This window comes from Leuciscus leuciscus (genome assembly GCF_965113295.1).
Source record: "Leuciscus leuciscus genome assembly, chromosome: 24".
NCBI lineage: Eukaryota > Metazoa > Chordata > Actinopteri > Cypriniformes > Leuciscidae > Leuciscus > Leuciscus leuciscus.
The window spans coordinates 32,131,971-32,152,394 of NC_138723.1; the positions used below are offsets into that span (position 1 = coordinate 32,131,971).

The 20,424-nt window shown below is 40.9% G+C and overlaps 1 protein-coding gene and 1 long non-coding RNA gene across 2 annotated transcripts; both read left to right on the forward strand.

The window, feature by feature from the left end:
- The first annotated feature begins 5,071 nt into the window (after nucleotides 1-5,071).
- On the forward strand, nucleotides 5,072-15,487 carry klhl35 (kelch-like family member 35). The gene is made up of 8 exons (XM_082158664.1): nucleotides 5,072-5,095; nucleotides 6,073-6,424; nucleotides 8,187-8,680; nucleotides 10,164-10,348; nucleotides 10,944-11,062; nucleotides 11,210-11,398; nucleotides 12,959-13,147; nucleotides 14,996-15,487. Exons 2-8 carry the CDS (start codon nucleotides 6,074-6,076, stop codon nucleotides 15,224-15,226), a joined length of 1,758 nt encoding a protein of 585 aa, XP_082014790.1. The 5' UTR covers nucleotides 5,072-5,095; nucleotide 6,073; the 3' UTR covers nucleotides 15,227-15,487.
- Nucleotides 11,396-12,952, forward strand: LOC309489839. Its single transcript, XR_014202538.1, has 3 exons — nucleotides 11,396-11,450; nucleotides 12,026-12,057; nucleotides 12,474-12,952. It is a non-coding gene; the product is annotated as an uncharacterized lncRNA (long non-coding RNA).
- Nucleotides 15,488-20,424: the final 4,937 nt, after the last annotated feature.

The following is a 20,424-nucleotide window of genomic DNA, read 5'->3' on the forward strand; positions in this document are numbered from 1 at the left end:
TAGAGCTGCTTTACAGTAGAATTAGAATTTCTCATATTTTATTGTTTTTGCATCATTGATTCTGTTATTTTCCTGAAGCTGCTTTGAAACTATTATATAAAGCGCAATAGAAATAAAGCTGAATTCCAAGTTAACGTCGTTTAAAATAAACCTGTTGAGTAGTTAAAGCAAATCGCTGCGTCACTGTGTGTGTGTGTGTGTGTGTGTGTGTGTGTGTGTGTGTGTGTGTGTGTCATATGTTCCCACAGCATCTTCAGGGATTCCCGGGATTCATTCAGGATTCCCGCGGGAAAACTCTTGCCCTTTCCTCAAGCCCTTTGCTTTTGGTTTTTATTTCAGTTTTTCCCGTAAAGCTCTTCCTCTGTCGAGTCAAAGGAGAAAACAGAAACTTTTAAATACATTGTTTAAGTGGGCTAACGCACAAAATAAAAACCCACAAAAAAAACACAAGTTGACATGTTTATAATAAGCAGGTGTGTGTATAATACACTAAATATAACAATAACACAGCCATCGTCAACAGAACACGGATAAAAAATAGATAATGATTCGCTAGTAAGAGAAGAAGATAAATGAGAAAGATAGAAGGAAAAACGCATTAACTGTGTGTTTGTGTCGCGCCACTCGCTGACAGTGAACGCGCTTTACAAGCTCTTTATTGTCATCTGTAGGCCTACTTCAGTACAATTACATTATTATTTTGTACATTCTGTGATATTTCCTTTTTCTTTGCTGTTTAGGCTAACTTTTTTAAGGAAATGTATGCGATCTGGCTCTTCTTCATCTGTTTCTCTTCACAGGATAAGGATAATATAACTATATAAACACAGGTCACGCGCGCCATCTACAGGTCAGAAACACGTATTACATCACAAGAAAGACGAGTGGAAGGGCATAAGAAACAAGAATTCACAATAAAGGACAATACAAATGAGAAGTAGGCCTACACAGTATGAATAATAAGAAACAATGCACAATATGAAAAAATAAACTATTTCACAGTATAATAATAAGGATGTAGTGCAGGTAATGATAAAGTGACAAACGGTGTAAAGTGTCATGAAGTATTCACAGGTAGATAAATGATAAAACAGTTATGATGCAATAACTCGTTGACTAAACTCAAGATGTATTTAGTCATTCCTGGGATTCGGTCATATGTTTAAAGTGGTGGCTAACCAAAATTAAATGAAGCTTTTCGCAGTACTTTGGTATGTCCATTATAATTGATAAAAAATTATTATTGCATTTAAATTATTTTTATCATAAAATGATGTTATTTCTATCGTACACTAAGCATTTTGTCACATCCCTGAGGCACTTCACTGAATTTGTACTTAGAAAATATTTTACAGAATGTGCAGTCTCTATCATTTTTAGCAATACTGCAAGTATTTATGTAATATCAATATTTTGTGTCAGATTATTGATTTATTTGGTAGGGAGCCGTGTAATGGCCTCTGCTTCGCGGAGGGATCTTGAGTCAGCCTGAAGGGGGTGTAATCGCTATATCAACCGCCTCGCTCTACATTATCCCGCTTATTACATGGCTACCTACCAAATAAATCAATAATCTGACACAAAATATTGATTTAAAAAGGAGTTTATTGCTTCATTCAATATTTTCAAAAATAAAAAAAAACGACAAAAGAAGATCCGCCAGGAGAAATAGGCCAGAAAACTCACATGAAGTATTGTCCAGAGGCCAAAAGTAAAGAGCAAAAGTGCAACAGGTGTTCAGGTTCATCAGCGCTCATTTACAGGCTTATTACCATAATCATAATCATAATAATCATAATCATAATAACACATCAGACACTGACTTTACCACCAGACAGGTAAACAAAATACAATAATACACATACACACATGTACATTATAGGCCCTATCTCGCACCCAGCGCAACTGACTTTGTACAGCGACGCATGTATCATTCCTATTTCACACCCGCGCACAGCGGACTCTTCCCTCCACAGACGCACGTCGGTAAATTAGGGAATGAACTTGCGCTCCCGGGGGCGGTTCAGCGCAAAGAGGAGGCGTGTTCCGGCGCAAACGTTCCCTGGTGCTATTTTGCAGTTTCAGAAAACAATTCCGTCACTGACCAGGAGAAACCTCGTCTAAAGTCAGTGGCGTGTTGCGCATGTTATTCAGATGCTATTTTAAGGACGCATGCTTGGCCATAATGTAGCGTGTGCACAACACACACACACTTTGATTCTCTCATCTACACAGAAGAAGCAGTTTTCATTTTTGCAAATCATACATAATTACAAGGAAAAATATTACCACACGAGGGAAATCATTGTGGTGTCCATGAAGATGTGAAAAAATTGGCATAAATCTAGCTTACACATTTACCCAAATTATCATACGCCTGTTTAACCGAAGCTAATTTGTGTGTGTTTCTCCATCCCCAATGTCACTTCTCTGTGTTTTACGGCCCTGATGAGAGCGTCGGTCTCCTCGGCTGTGAACCGCTCCTGGCGTGCGTCTGGCAAATCCGCCGTTATAATAGCAACCCGCCATGGAACAAGCGCGCCTGCTCTTAAAGGGAATGTGAGATGACGCTCTGATTGGTTTATTTCACGTTACGCCCAAACCACACCTATGAGTAATGAAGCTCTTCAGACCAACACATTTTAGATTAGCGTCGGAGAGAGTCATTTATCCCGCCGGTATAATAGCAACAGCGCCCGAGATCCGCCCACAAAGTTACTTGTGTTTCGCGCTTAATACTCGCGTTTCAGATCGTTAAAATAGGGCCCTGAGACTAAACCCACAATCTATACTTTCTTAAAGAAATGTCTATAGCAGAATGTTTCTGATCTTTTATGGTTTTAATAAAAGCTTTCTGCCATTCTGTGTGAGTTTCTGTATGAGACGCTTCAGATGTTCAGAAGAAATCCTTCAGAAACTGGTTTCAATGACAAGAAAACTGGTTTAAAATAAAGCCGACGTCATTGAGAAAGATTTTCCTTATTATCAGAAAACACTGGATAACTCCAGCTTTAGGAGGCGTTCGAGCTGCTGTGCGTGTGTGTGTGTGTGTTTACTGATGAAATCTCAACTAACCTGATCTGATAGTGAAACTACACAGAGATAAAGATCTGCTCATATACGCACACAAGAGTGATGAACAATAACCTCAGACACGGCTGCTTTTATGAAAGTGCACATTATAAGAGTTATTTACATTTACATTTATGCATTTGGCAGACGCTTTTATCCAAAGCGACTTACATTGCATTATCCTATACATTTATACATAGGTATGTGCAATCCCCTGGGATCGAACCCACAACCTTGCGTTGTTAACGCAATGCTCTTACCACTGAGCTACAGGAAAGCACATTATAAGAGTTATAGATGCAACATTCTCCATCTGTGTTGATATGATCTAAACCTGTCAGCAGAGTTCCTCATGAAGCACGGCTGTGTTCGAGAGGTCAGAGGTCAGCGCTTGTTTACAGTGAAGAAGTAATTCTACAGAACAGGGAAGGGAAGTGGATTTAAAAGGAACAGGAAATGAGTTTCTATTGACATGAGTTTCCTTTATGCAGATGAGCAGCTGAAGCTCCGCCCACACAGGTATAAGCCTGTCACAGGTGAGTGTGCGGTCACTGACTGAAGGATCTGGAGATCACACACACACAGGTGAGCTCGCGTAGAGATAACTCTTCTAATCTAATGTCTGTCTGTCTAACCCTAACCCTGTGTCAGCTTCTGGTTGATCGGACACTTGATGCATAATGTGACTTTTTAAAAGATGGTATTGTTTCATCATTTTTAATCTTCAATATTTTAAATTCCTGTTCCATAATTTCTATCCAATGTTTTCTTGTAATTAATATGAGCTCATTAAACTTAGTATGTCAACTACACAGGGTTATTAAAGTTCATTAAAACGTATTTGTTATTGGAATAAAATAAACATTAACTGAAACAAAATTAAATATAAGAAAAGCCTGTAAACTTATTTTTATTTCAATTATATATTTATTAAATGTATTAAAAACAACATCTTAATATCTGCCAGTCAGACAGACCCCGCTGACAGATATATTATATATAAGCATAAACTCACGTCATTTTGATCATATTTCTTCAGTAAACAAGACTTAATATCGTCACTCAGTTTGTTTCTACACACTGAAAAAATAACAATGTCAAATTTATTACATTTTTCTTTCGCAAGTTTTTGCAAACAGATTTTTTTAAGCAATCTCGCTATGGAATTAAGTAAACTCTACTTTACTAAGTTAAGTAAAATTAACAAAGAAAACAGTAACTTTAACTTGGCCAGTAAAAGGTTGATTCATTTCTACTTAGTTAAAAGTTCTTTATATTTGAAAGCCGATAACCGATATATTGGCTGATAAATCTAAATCCACGTTTTTTATAATTTTTGAGAGCCTGATTACAAAAGCGAAAGTGAAAATCATATTTCAAGCAATTCTAAACCATCATGAACAGTGGCATCTGAAGAGTCTCAGCTGAAGGAAATAATACATTATTTATCGGTTTTAATATATCGGACAAATTTTCTTATCCAGCCGATAACATTACAAATGAACATATTTCGGCCGATACTGATATGATGGCTGATATATATCGTGCATCGCTAGTCTTTACATTTGATTAGAGTTTTAGTCAATGATTTCCCTCTTCAGTGTTTCTTTATATTTCACAGATATCTAAACATTCTTAAATCAAGATGCATTTACTGCATATAAAATGATTCTGTAAACACTACAGAAATAAAAACACTTGATTTCTACATGAAAAGGTTCGACAAGACAAGAATTCTATATTCTATATCAGTCCTCAATTCAAGCTTGTAGAGATTAAAGCATAAATATCTACGCTATAAAATTTAGGTAAAACCTTCTCAACATTCACTGGGGCTTGAATAATTAATGAGGTTGATTTTACACTGTTTTCCAGCTGTATTTACTCTGTTTTCCAGCTGTATTTACTCTGTTTTCCAGCTGTATTTACTCTGTTTTATCAGTGCTTTTGTTGTTATGTTCAGTAACTGCCATTTTGTGACATCTGGAGTTTTCTACTCAGAATGAAAAACGATCCATCGACTGTGAGCGTTCTCTGTGTTCAGGCGTTACTTCTGTAATGTTATCTGCTTTAAAATATAAAGAATTATCAGTTATCGGCTTTCATATATAAAGAATTATCGGTTGTCGGCTTTAAAATATAAAGAATTATCAGTTATCGGCTTTCAAATATAAAGAATTATCGGTTGTCAGCTTTCAAATATAAAGAATGATCAGTTATCTGCTTTCAAATATAAAGAATTATCAGTTATCGGCTTTCAAATATAAAGAATTATCAGTTATCTGCTTTCAAATATAAAGAATTATCAGTTATCTGCTTTAAAATATAAAGAATTATCGGTTATCGGCTTTTAAATATAAAGAATTATCGGCTTTCAAATATAAAGAATTATCGGTTATCGGCTTTCAAATATAAAGAATTATCGGTTTCGGCTTTCAAATATAAAGAATTATCGGTTTCGGCTTTCAAATATAAAGAATTATCAGTTTCGGCTTTCAAATATAAAGAATTATCGGTTTTCAAATATAAAGAATTATCGGTTATCGGCTTTCAAATATAAAGAATTATCGGTTTTCAAATATAAAGAATTATCAGTTTCGGCTTTCAAATATAAAGAATTATCAGTTTCGGCTTTCAAATATAAAGAATTATCGGTTTTCAAATATAAAGAAATATAAGTTTCGGCTTTCAAATATAAAGAATTATCGGTTTCGGCTTTCAAATATAAAGAATTATCGGCTTTCAAATATAAAGAATTATTGGTTTTCAAATATAAAGAATTATCGGTTATCGGCTTTCAAATATAAAGAATTATCGGTTTCGGCTTTCAAATATAAAGATTTATCGGCTTTCAAATATAAAGAATTATCGGTTTTCAAATATAAAGAATTATCGGTTATCGGCTTTCAAATATAAAGAATTATCGGTTTTCAAACATAAAGAATTATCAGTTATCTGCTTTCAAATATGAAGAATTGTTACCAACTGTTGGTTCCTCAGAATGGGCTTCGACAGCAACGGCGAGCTGATTAACGGCAGGTCAAAGGTCGGCTTCTGCTCGGGCTCGTGTCATGCCGAGCACATCCTGCAGGTTCTGAACGGATACAGACGGAGCGGCACCTTCACAGACGTGGTTCTGCAGGTGGACGGATGTGAGTTCCCGTGTCACCGCGCATCCCTGTGCGCTAGCAGCGAGTTCTTCTGCTCGATGTTCAGCAGCGGCTTCCGGGAGAGCCGGCAGGCCGTGGTCACGCTCACGGGAATCTCCGGGAAGGCCATGGATCAGCTGCTGGACTTCATGTATGAGGGCCGGCTGACGCTGGACGAGGAGAACGTGGAGAGCGTCTTCCAGGTAGGGGTGTAAATCGGACAGTTCATCGCGATATGATATCGATTCTCTCAGCCAGTAGAAGTGCAACAGATCGCAGTTGATCGTGATCCGTACGGATCAGCTCCCCCACGGTTCGGCACGCATTTGATTTAACAAATGTAACAATCATAGAATGAAAGTTTTTAATTTAGACATGTTTTATCTTGCCAATTTACACATTCAAACAATTTCAAACGCGGAAGAAGAGGCGAAAATCGTGACTCACGCGTTATCTGTGCACACACACCTGATGAGAGAGAGAGAGAGAGAGAGAGAGAGAGAGAGAGAGAGAGAGAGAGAGAGAGAGAGAGAGAGGCGTGTTTTAGTCAGCGCTCGAACACCGAATTGATTCCTCTTTTTGACACAAAATGATGTCTAAACACCCGTCTATATGCCCGTCTCGGCGAGTGTTCTCTCGGTTCTGTCAGAAGTGAACAGTTCAGAAAGAAACCGGATGTGTGTCAGTATATTCTGTCTTAAAGTGACAGTAGCCTAATATTCCTGCTGTCGTCAGTCATTAATGTTAATAAAACAACAAAATACAGCTTTAACAAAGATGAACCTATATTTAATTTCTACAGTGAGCAAATAGTGTTATTTTACATTTAGTCTTAATTATTAATGTACCTGAATATACTGTTAGACTTTGTAACTTTGTTATTTAGTCTTCATCTCTGCTTGTAATTTGTGTATTTGTTCTTATTTTGTTACTGACTGTTCACTTGTTTTAATAATGTGTGAACTTTATCAGTTAGTCTAGTAGTTTTTGATGTGGTATCGAAGAACTGCAAGTGAGCTTTAAATAATAAATGAAAAGCAAAGTTGCATCCCTCCAAATATATATTCGAAAATATATTTATTTATTTAAAAAATTGCTGATCCGAAAAATTATCCGATCCGTGGCTCAAAAAACGTAAATGATCCGATCTGTGAATTTTGTGATCCGTTCCACCGCTATCAGCCAGCGACACGATATTAGCCGACACCTCAAAAAATTCTGTGATGCGATTACCATTCGATTCGATTCAGGGCTATAGCGATTGGTTTATCGATATTTAGATATTATGTGCCAAGTTTACACAGCCAGTTACATTTTTATGAACTCAATAATATTTAACATGAACGTTTGTTAATCTTTGTAACCTTAATTGAAACGCATGTGCACGCCGTCAGCGTTTTCACAGATTCGCGATTTTGAAGTTTACACGGAGATGATAACGTTTTTCAAATTTTTCACCGCTTGCACCTTGGAACCTATTCCACTGCGTTCTCGAGCCCCAAACACTGTTAATGTGCGGATGAGCGGCAGGATCGCATGAAGGGTTTTCTGTGAGAACGGTGTGTGTTAGCGGCCGCTAAGCTAATAACTAATGATCTTTGCAACGGAAGTGAATCAATCAAAACTAACTTTATCTGGACAATAACTGTATTCTAGAGCTGCTGTAAAGCAGAGGTGTAAAGTCCAGGGGTCAGAAAGTAAAAGTCCTGCCATATGTTTATTCCACCCATGAACTCTGTCAGCTAATTTCACTAATTAGTTCTGTCTGAAAAACTGTGCTAATGAGCAAATCCAGGTGATTGGAACAAAATACTGAGGAGGACTTTTACTTTCTGAACCTCTTTACACCTCTGCTGTAAAGCCCAAACTATCTCTGTTACTTTAATTTCCCAAATCTATATTGTTAAAAGCGATATATATATATGTGAATGTTTGACTTGACTATTGTTACACCCCTACTTCCAGGCCGCCGACCGGCTGCAAGTATCCCAGCTTTCTCGAGCCTGCGTGCAGTTCCTCCAGGAGCGCGTCTGCCACTCGAACTGCCTCGGGCTCATGGACTTCGCGGGCTCGTACTCCCTGAAGCCGCTGCAGGATCAGTGCCAGTCAATCCTGTACCGGGACTTCCAGCAGGTGCTCCAACACGAGGAGTTCCTGGATCTGGGCCGGGAGCGAGTGCTGGGGCTGCTGGGATGCGAACGGATGCTGGTGAGCGAGGAGGTTCTGGTGACGGCTGCGCTCCGATGGGTCCACCACCGACCGGACCAGAGGACCGGAGCGCTCCGGGAGCTGTTGGAGACGCTGCGTCTGCCGCTCCTGGATCCCGGGTTCTTCGCCGGCACGCTGGAGGCGGACAAGCTGGTGCTGGAGTGCCCGGAGATCCGGCCGCTGCTTCAGGAGGCACGCGTGTACCGGGCGTACGGGCGGGAGGTGCAGTCGGAGCGAACCAGACCCCGCCGGTGAGTCCAGATCGCTTTATCGGCTGTTCTGGCGTCCCTCCACCTCCCCAGCTCCACCTGCAGAACTTAGGCATCTTGCTACCAGACTCCTCATCCAAGCATTAGTAGTCCCACTGGGGGTTTATCTTAGCTCTTCCTCAAACCCTCCACTGCGGACAGCAAGTCAAATACGCTTAACCTTATTAGCTTAAAGATTATATGGGCAAAGGAACTCGTGAAATCATATCTGAATATCATGAACACAAACAGGCTAAAGAACTCTTACACAAGGAACTTTTCCCTGGGGTTTAAAAACACCATAGAAGAACAACTAGCCGAACTAATATACATGTCAAGCATTATTTAAGACAAGTAAACACACAAGTATTTGTTAGGATTGCTACTTTTTTATTTGTTCTTTTACACATAACTGAACAAAGATACGACTGAAATAAACAGTGTTTTAAGATTTTTAGGTTCAGAAACTGTAATCAAAACTATATATTTTAAATTTTATAAATAAAATATACATAAATATAATTACAAAAGTTATTCAGTGAAGAACGAGTGAATTTTCTCTTTGTCTTTTGTTGTTTGATTAGTGTTATTATAGATGTTATTAGACGACAGCAGGAATATTAGTGTTATTATAGAGCGGGAATATTAGTGTTATTATAGAGCAGGAATATTAGTTTTATTATAGAGCAGGAATATTAGTTTTATTATAGAGCAGGAATATTAGTGTTATTATAGCAGGAATATTAGTGTTATTATAGCAGGAATTTAGTGTTATTATAGAGTGGGAATATTAGTGTTATTATAGAGCAGGAATATTAGTGTTATTATAGAGCAGGAATATTAGTGTTATTATAGAGACGGCAGGAATATTAGTGTTATTATAGAGCAGGAATATTAGTGTTATTATAGAGCAGGAATATTAGTGTTATTATAGAGCAGGAATATTAGTGTTATTATAGAGCGGGAATATTAGTGTTATTATAGAGCAGGAATATTAGTGTTATTATAGAGCGGGAATATTAGTGTTATTATAGAGCAGGAATATTAGTGTTATTATAGAGCGGGAATATTAGTGTTATTATAGAGCGGGAATATTAGTGTTATTATAGACCAGGAATATTAGTGTTATTATAGAGCAGGAATATTAGGCTGCTGTCACTTTAAGAGCTGCATGGATCCAATATACTGATACAAATGAAAAAGAAGTCGTCTCACGCTTGAATGGTTTAAAGTCATATTGAAATGCTCACAAAGGAATTGATAAGAGGAATCGAAATTTTTATTTTATAACAAGTATCTGATTCCTGATCACAAGTATTCGATTCCAGGATTGGGGAGTCCCGCCGCTTCAGCACTTTATACAGTGTTTCAAAGCAGATGCACAGGAAAAAAAAACTGAAACAAATGCCGTCTCTGCTGGTCTTGTTCTCCTTCAGGTAAATCAATAACATCACTGAATGTAAACCCGCATGCCTGTGTGTTTCAGGAGCTGTGGCTGGGCCGAGATGATCTTCGTAATCGGTGGCTGTGATAAGCACGGTTTCTCCAGACTGTCCTTCATGGAGAAGCTGAATATGGAGTCCAGGGAATGGCTCTCGGCCAACGTTCTGCCCGGATACTCCAAATCTGAGTTTGCAGCCTGTGAACTTCAGAACGACATTTATCTCTCAGGTATAACAGATGTGTGTAGCGCTGCTCGTGCTGGAATCAGGTCTTCAGTGTTACTCTATCAGCTCCGGCATCAGCATGGAATGTTTTGACACGTGATTCCAGAGAGTCTTATCTGGATCGAATCAGGAGATGAACGTGTGTGTGTGATTGTGATCTCATGGCTATCTGTAAGATCAGACAAAACATCATACTGTCACCCGCTTGTCATGCTTCACTTACCCGCTTACTCCAAACATCAAACATGCATGACTTTCTTTTTTTTATTTTGAGAGTTGTTGTTGTTAATACAATACAGTTTCCAAAATGAGTTGTTGAAAGGCTATAATATAATATAATATAATATAATACATTATAATACTTTTGGAACCTTTATTTTGAACCGTCCTGTATATAAAACTTTGAAAATAACACTAATCACTAAACATTACTAAAAATAAAAGATTCAACATTTGATCTAACTTGCATGTGACCATCAAGAAGAAATGTGAACATGCAAACGTGTTGTTAAAATATTGACTTAAAATCTTGAGGAGCGTATTGTATGTCTAAGGGGTTGTGCTGACAGGTGTGTGTTGTGTGTGACGTGTGTGTGCAGGCGGACAGCTGAACAGCGCTGACGTGTGGCGCTACATGACGCAGCTCAACCAGTGGGTCCGAGTCCGCGGGCTGAACAAAGGCAGATGGAGGCACAAGATGGTGTCCATGTGTGGGAAGGTGAGGCTCATTTCAGCATCAAACTCAAGAACGAACGAACTGATTCATTTGACTCGTTCGCTGCCCAACAGCAGCAGGTGTTCTGTGGTTCATGTGCTAATGTGTGTGTGTGTGTGTGTGTGTGTGTGTGTGTGTGTGTGTGTGTAGCTGTATGTGGCCGGCGGTTATAACGGTCGTGAGCGTCTGTCCAGCGTGGAGTGTTACAGTCCGCATGAGAACACCTGGACGAGCGTCTCTGACCTGCTGATACCCGTGAGTTCTGCCGCTCTGAGCAGCTGCGCCGGGAAACTGTATGCCATCGGAGGAGCCGTGAGCGAACACGCCAACACTAACCAGGTGAGACTAGTTAACACGCCAACACATGAGCGAACACGCCAACACTAACCAGGTGAGACTAGTGAACACGCCAACACATGAGCGAACACGCCAACACTAACCAGGTGAGACTAGTGAACACGCCAACACATGAGCGAACACGCCAACACTAACCAGGTGAGACTAGTGAACACGCCAACACATGAGCGAACACGCCAACACTAACCAGGTGAGACTAGTGAACACGCCAACACATGAGCGAACACGCCAACACTAACCAGGTGAGACTAGTTAACACGCCAACACATGAGTGAACATGCCAACACTAACCAGGTGAGACTAGTGAACACGCCAACACATGAGCGAACACGCCAACACTAACCAGGTGAGACTAGTGAACACGCCAACACATGAGCGAACACGCCAACACTAACCAGGTGAGACTAGTGAACACGCCAACACATGAGCGAACACGCCAACACTAACCAGGTGAGACTAGTGAACACGCCAACACATGAGCGAACACGCCAACACTAACCAGGTGAGACTAGTTAACACGCCAACTCATGTGAGCGAACACGCCAACACTAACCAGGTGAGACTAGTGAACACGCTAACATGTGTGCGAAACACGCCAACACTAACCAGGTGAGACTAGTTAACACGCCAACACTAACCAGGTGAGACTAGTGAACACGCCAACATGTGAGCAAACACGCCAACACTAACCAGGTGAGACTAGTTAACATGCCAACATGTGAGCAAACACGCCAACACTAACCAGGTGAGACTAGTTAACACGCCAACACATGTGCGAACACGCCAACACTAACCAGGTGAGACTAGTGAACACGCCAACACATGTGCGAACACGCCAACACTAACCAGGTGAGACTAGTGAACACGCCAACACGTGAGCGAACACGGCAACACTAACCAGGTGAGACTAGTTAACACACCAACATGTGAGCGAACACGCCAACACTAACCAGGTGAGACTAGTTAACACACCAACACATGTGCGAACACGCCAACACTAACCAGAAGAGACTAGTTAACAAGCCAACACGTGAGCGAACATGCCAACACTAGCCAGGTGAGACCAGCACCGCTAACCCAAACCAGGACCCAGTGTCAAGTTCCGCCCCTGAAGCTCACGCTCATCTGCATACACTGTTGAGAATCACACCCACATCTCAACAGCCAATAAACAACTGACGCACAGAACCTAGCCCCGCCCCACATGTTTTCGTTTTTGATAATCCGTTATACTTGGATAAACATCACAATATGGAAGATCTGCACTTTTCATTGCGACATTAAGATTAAACCATTTAGATATTAAATATTGTTTAATATTCCTGTTGATTTCTTATTGATTCAGTTTAGTTCAATAACTGTAAAGTTCCACTCAGATATAAGCTGCTCAATTGTGTCATTATTCAAATTGGGTTTTGTTCTCAGTGCAGCCGAATCAATAATATTACTGAATTTTGTCCGGGGTTTTTTTTCTTCACAAATTGAATTTTGTTCATTTGTGTGTTTTAAAGCCTATGTATGAAGTATTAATTCCTGTCCCAGGTGCAGTGTTATGACCCGGTGACCAACCGATGGTCGTTTGTGTCGAACTGCCCGTTCTCTCACCGCTCCATCAGCGCCGTCACACTCAACGGCTGCATCTACGTTACCGGAGGCTTGCTGGACCAGATCTTCTGTTACTCGCCCAGTAAAGACACCTGGAGTTCTGCTGCGGTGCTGCCCGTCAGAGTGGTGAGAGAAACACACACACACACACACACACACACACACACACAGTCACTGCACTGGAAAAACACACTGGACCAGAAACCATTTTCCCTCAGAGATGTGCACACGCTTAGGGCAAGTACCCCAATGTAACGGCGGACTGGAGTTTGAGAGAAGTAAACGTATCGCATGGGCGTCGGAACCATTGTATATGAACCAGTGATATTATACCCACTCACTTTTACCGTCTCTAATTCAGCGCATTTGTCTGTTCGCTTTTCAGAGCGCCGTCAGTCAAATCCATTCCACTTGAGGAATTCCCTAATAAATTCAACTCCATTTCCGCTGAATCGCTACATTATATTTCTCAACGAGCCGCAACTGACGAAAGTAACCGCCCGTTGTACCCTTCCAGCAGGGGCGGCTGGCCAATAGAGGGCGCTAAGATATTTTTCACCAGCCGCCACTGCCTTCCAGTCAAATATTGCGTTGCAAAAATCAATAACAGCTTTAAGTTGTCATTGCTGGCAAATGACCATGGTATTAGCGGGATAATCCACAGAGAGCTGTGCATTAAATGCACAACGTGGAGGCAAAGAACCGCCCGACGTGAAGTGGAGTTTAGTTTACTTGTTTAATTAAAAGGCACCAGAATACATGAAATGGTATTTACTCCAGTAACATTTTTCTGGGGGAGGACCCACCCACTTTTCCGACGCCCATGGTATATACTAATATTCACAATTGCTAAGTTTGAAACATAGGTTACATCTAAGAGAAGTTCAGAAATCATGATTGGGCGTGTGGAAATTTACCTGTCAAAAAGTATTTTTCTGTACTAATCACGAGTTTCGAGCCGGACTTGAACTCGGGTCGCCCGAAGCACAGCGGCGCTACATGTCGCCATTGAGACGTGTTCTTGGGTTAGTGTGTGTGTGTGTGTGTGTGTGTGTGTGTGTGTGTGTGTGTGTGTGTGTGTGTGTGTGTGTGTGTGTGTGTGTGAGATGGGTAGGTTTAGGGGTCGGATTAGTGTGTGTGTGTGTGTGTGTGTGTGTGTGTGTGTGTGTGTGTGTGATGGGTAGGTTTAGGGGTAGGGTTAGTGTGTGTGTGTGTGTGTGTGTGTGTGTGTGTGTGTGTGTGTGTGTGTGTGTGTGTGTGTGTGTGTGTGTGTGTGTGTGTGATAGGTAGGTTTAGGGGTAGGGTTAGTGTGTGTGTGTGTGTGTGTGTGTGTGTGTGTGTGTGTGTGTGTGTGAGATGGGTAGGTTTAGGGGTAGGGTTAGTGTGTGTGTGTGTGTGTGTGTGTGTGTGTGTGTGTGTGTGTGTGTGTGTGTGTGTGTGTGTGTGTGTGTGTGTGTGATGGGTAGGTTGGTTTAGGGGTAGGGTTAGTGTGTGTGTGTGTGTGTGTGTGTGTGTGTGTGTGTGTGTGTGTGTGTGTGTGTGTGTGTGTGTGTGTGTGTGTGTGTGTGTGTGTGTGTGTGTGTGTGTGTGATGGGTAGGTTTAGGGGTAGGGTTAGTGTGTGTGTGTGTGTGTGTGTGTGTGTGTGTGTGTGATGGGTAGGTTTAGGGGTAGGGTTAGTGTGTGTGTGTGTGTGTGTGTGTGTGTGTGTGTGTGTGTGTGTGTGTGTGTGTGTGTGTGTGTGTGTGATGGGTAGGTTTAGGGGTAGGGTTAGTGTGTGTGTGTGTGTGTGTGTGTGTGTGTGTGTGTGTGTGTGTGTGTGTGTGTGTGTGTGTGTGTGTGTGATGGGTAGGTTTAGGGGTAGGGTTAGTGTAAGGGGACAAAATATACAGTTTGTACAGTATAAAAACCATTACGTCTATGGAGAGTCCCCACAAAGATAGTGAACCAGACCTGTGTGTGTGTGTGTGTTTCAGGAGGGCTGTGGACTGACGGCGTGTGAAGGGAAGGTGTATGTTGTCGGGGGTCGGAACGAGTCTTCTTCTGCTGTTGATCGGATCTGGGCGTTTGATCCAGCGAGTGGAAAACTGACCGAGGAGAAGCCACTGACCCGATGCCTGAGTTACCACGGGTGTGTGAGCGTCTTACAGCGAGTCGGACCCACTGACACACACACACACTCCACATCAACTAAAACTGGCATCTAGTCCAACTAGATTCATCTCCAGAGGTTCTGACATCATCTCACTCCTCAGACAAACATGCAAATCCCTCTGGAATGCACATTCATTTAGTTGTCATGTGAGTTATGAACTGTAATCTGATATGCATTATTGTCTGGTTATGAACTCTGTATCGCTCACTGCTGGAAATCCCAATGTGAATCTGAATCAAATTATACTGTGATTTTTTTAATTGCTTTGTGTTTGTAATGTTATATGCGTTTCAATAAAGTTTGTATCATTTTATGTTGCTTGAGTTTTTACTGTCTTTACTATGGAATTCCAAAGCTGCCAAAATAATAAATAAATACAGAAATAAATACATATACGAAGAAATGTAAAAACAAAAACAAATGCACATACATAGAAGTGTAAAAAAATAATACAATTATAAATAAATGGCCTAAGGAAATAAAAGTATAAATACTCATTTATTTTTGTTTTTTACATTTATTTTTTAAATTTCTTTGTATATTTATATTTGTTTATTTTATTTATTACATTTATTCGTATATTTATTTATGTAGCTATTTATTTGAAAAATTAAATGTCGCGCCAACTCGGAGATGTTCTCGGACTCGGAATTATGCGTTTCTATGGCAACACGATCAACGACAGTTCACGAGTTCTGCTTCTGCGAGGTCATGATCTCTCAAGTCCTAATCTCTTAAATACAGTAATTATGACATGATGTGAAAGCAGATGAAATGAATGAATCGTGATAGTAAGAATGTGGTGTTAAATTACTGAAATATTAACTTCTTTTCTCTTGAGCTCGTGTCAGACAGGGCCGTGACTGAAGCTTCTAGAGAAACACTGCAGGAGAAGCACAATGTCTTATAATTACAGGCCAAATTCTTCCACTGAATTATTCTTCCTTTTTAAACGAAACCGAAAAAACTAAAACCATTAAAAAAAATCAGGTTACACTTCATTTTAAGGTGTCATTGTTACAGTGTAATTATATATTTTAGTGCTGCGTAATATTAATTAACTACATGTACTTACTATAGGATTAGGATTTTGTTGAGGGTTAATTGTATGTAATTATGCATAATTAACTGTTATTACTATAGTAGTAAGTACATGTAGCCTAACATATGTAACAAGGACACTAAAATAAAGTGTTACCAAAAATCATTACATGAAATAAAATAAACGAACTGAAATCACAAAATCGTGAACATAAGATTGTGTTAAATTACAGCTCGAGCTAAAAGAGACATTTTCTTGGTTAATTTGCCGATTTTGTGTTGTTGTCTTTTGTAGTTCCTGCTTTAAATGAAAGAGTCGAACAGACCCGACGACGGAAGTTTCCAGAGAAACACTAGATATAAACATGACGACACATTCTTGACATTCTGATGCCTCTTTAACTCTTTATGATGTTTCTGATGCCTCTTTAAAGGAAAGCGAGTAAACACTGTTTCCATGATGCATGAAGAATGCGCCTCAGATTATCATCATTCTTCAGAGATTCGAGCAGCTGTGATGTGTTTAATGTGTGTAAATCACGTCTCTAACTCTAGATAACACTGTTCACGGACACACACAAGCTGAAGGTCAGCGTCTGATCGCGTGCGAATGTGTGTGTGTGTGTCGTGTGTGTGTGTGTGTGTGTGTGTGTGTGTGTCGTGTTTCTTCAAAAGCTCCGGAGAATCAAGAGATTCCGTGTAAAAACACGATCAACCTGAGGGTCTGTTCAACACACACACACACACACACACACACACACAGTGTTTCATCAGAGCAGGAACATTTCCGGCTGTCTCCACAGATGAAGAGTTTCCCCAACTGACATTCAAATGATTCAGAAACCCAAAGAAACGAAAAACAGGTCACAGGCACTCAGTCACATGTTCAATGAGGAGAAGGATAAACTTTAGAAAGCCTTTATTTAGTATGGCTCAAGTCAGTTTAAAAATACACGAGCCAACATGTTTCGACCAACAAGTGGTCTTCTTCAGGGCAAAGCCTTGCTTCTTCTTCAGGGCAAAGACTTGCTTCTTCTTTAGGGCAAAGACTTGGTTCTTCTTCAGGGCAAAGACTTGGTTCTTTGCCCTGAAGAAGACCACTTGTTGGTCGAAACATGTTGGCTCGTGTATTTTTAAACTGACTTGAGCCATACTAAATAAAGGCTTTTTAAAGTTTATCCTTCTCCTCATTGAACATTTGACTGAGTGCCTGCATGGACCTGTTTTTCGTTTCTTTGGATTTTTTCCCTACCCCAAGAGCACCTCTCACGGACTTTATAACTTTACCTGAGCGCCTGGTTGAACCTCTTACAGTTCATTATGATTCAGAAACCCTTCACGTTTCCAGGATGCCTCTTCAGAATGAGATTATAATGAGATGCATAAACTTTACCTGATGTAAACACTCGATGTATGCTCGTCACGCGCTCAGAACTGGTGTAAACACGAGTTTCCTAATGAGACATTCTTAGTCGGAGAACAGACATCAATGCCCTCTCAGGTTGTAACGTGAATATAATGTAGTAGGCTATATTTATGGCTGACAACATTGAAACGAAGACATGTTAGCAGTTATTATGACCGCCGCTAGCGTAGCTAGCCGGTCATATAGGGATTGTCAAAGTTTTTTTTTTTTTTTTTTTCGTCACCTTACTGAATTTTTCGTCAACGATACCAGGGACACCGAAACACCGGGGAACATGAAATTTGGTGGGCATGTAGCCCCACTAGACTTCTAAGGAAAAATTTCGTTTGGTCCCCGGGGGCCACTCCCCCCCCGCGCTGGGCCCCCCCAAACCCAAAAAAATGCCGTTTTTCCTAAATAACTACCTGAACCGTGGCACCGAGGATGAAGAAATTTTTATGGTATGTTGGTCTACTAGACTTTTACGGAAAAATTTCGTTTGGTCCGCGGGGGCCACTTCCCCCCCCGCGCTGGGGCCCCCGTAAATTTTTCGTCAACGATACCAGGGACACCGAAACACCGGGGAACATGAAATTTGGTGGGCATGTAGCCCCACTAGACTTCTACGGAAAAATTTCGTTTGGTCCCCGGGGGCCACTCCCCCCCCGCGCTGGGCCCCCCCAAACCCCAAAAAATGCAGTTTTTCCTAAATAACTACCTGAACCGTGGCACCGAGGATGAAGAAATTTTTATGGTATGTTCGTCTACTAGACTTTTACGGAAAAATTTCATTTGGTCCCCGGGGGCCACTCCCCCCTCCCCGCGCTGGGGCCCCCGTAAATTTTTCGTCAACGATACCAGGGACACCGAAGCACCGGGGAACATGAAATTTGGTGGGCATGTAGCCCCACTACACTTCTACGGAAAAATTTCGTTTGGTCCCTGGGGGCCACTCCCCCCCCGCGCTGGGCCCCCCCAAACCCCCAAAAATGCAGTTTTTCCTAAATAACTACCTGAACCGTGGCACCGAGGATGAAGAAATTTTTATGGTATGTTGGTCTACTAGACTTTTACGGAAAAATTTCGTTTGGTCCCCGGGGGCCACTTCCCCCCCCTGCGCTGGGGCCCCCGTAAATTTTTCGTCAACGATACCAGGGACACCGAAACACCGGGGAACATGAAATTTGGTGGGCATGTAGCCCCACTAGACTTCTACGGAAAAATTTCGTTTGGTCCCCGGGGGCCACTCCCCCCCCCCCCCCCCGCGCTGGGCCCCCCCCCCCGCGCTGGGCCCCCCCAAACCCAAAAAAATGCAGTTTTTCCTAAATAACTACCTGAACCGTGGCACCGAGGATGAAGAAATTTTTATGGCACATCAACCTAGCCCATAATCACTCATTTGTGATTTGCGCCCCTCCCATAAAAAATGAAAATGCAATATTATTCTGCTTTAATCGCCCCTATCTTCAGTGGAGATGTTCAGAACTGCACCATATTTCATGTGTATGATTAACTTGACAACCTCTGGGGGTATCCTCTGCTAAGTTTTGTAGAATTTCATCCATGGGGGGGTATAAAATAAATTCATTTATGTGCACATTTAGTGACTGTACACTCATCGGCCTGTAGATGGTGCTGTTGAGCGAAGGGTTGCTGGTTTAGGATGATACTGTCACACACACACATGCAGGAATACAAACAAACGCAAGCATGCACACACACTGACATCCACACGCACAGACACACACCCATACACACACATACAAATCCACATGCACAGACACACACACACACAAACACACACGCGCACACATGTACGCACACATACATACACGCACAGACACACACACACACACACACACACACACACACACACAGACACACACATACACAAATACACACACACACACACACACACACACACACACACACACACACACACACACACACACACACACACACACACACACACAGACAGACATGCACATACTATTACTTTTTTTAGGTATATACATAAACACGCAATACAGCCAAATTACTCCACGTCATTTATTTTTGTGGAAAGCCAGTGCAGGCCTGAGCGGCGGTCATATTTTGTACCGCGATGCGGTACATCTAGTTCTGAATAAAATATGATACTTAAAAACCAGTTTTGAATGACAAAAACTATGACGAAAATCTATTGAAATATTCATAAACGAATAAAAACGAGAGGAAGATGTTAAGGAGGGATTCGGGAAGAGATCCCGTCAGAATGATGTCCTGGGACATGTCTCATAACACGCTAAAAAATGCGTATGAAGCAGAAATATGAACAAGAATATCGGGTGTGTATCAGTATATTGGATCGACAGCAGCCTCTAATAAACCCGATCAAACATCAGAACAGAAAATCACTGTTTTTGACTTATCCTTGTTAAAGCTATTAAAGTCATTCAATCTATATTTAATTTATACAAATACATAAGTCTGCTTGAAAGAATGAAGAATGTTTTATGCAAGTTGTTGTAAAGAATGCATCATTAAATAAAAAGAAGACCATGTTCTTGTTTCTTCATGAGAAGTGGTTTTATTTAATAGTAAGATAAAGACATGTTATATATGTCACAGCAGGACAATCTGTGTGTGTATCGCATGCAAACATTAATATCACTCATATTACCAGGGTAACCCTCGGGTGATCTTCGCGTGTCCGCCAAAAATGACAAAAAAAAAAAAAAAAAAAAATCAATGAAATTAATGTACTATATTTTAATTCAATAATGTTGTTTAATTTGATGGAAATGATTTATTTTTGTTGTCAA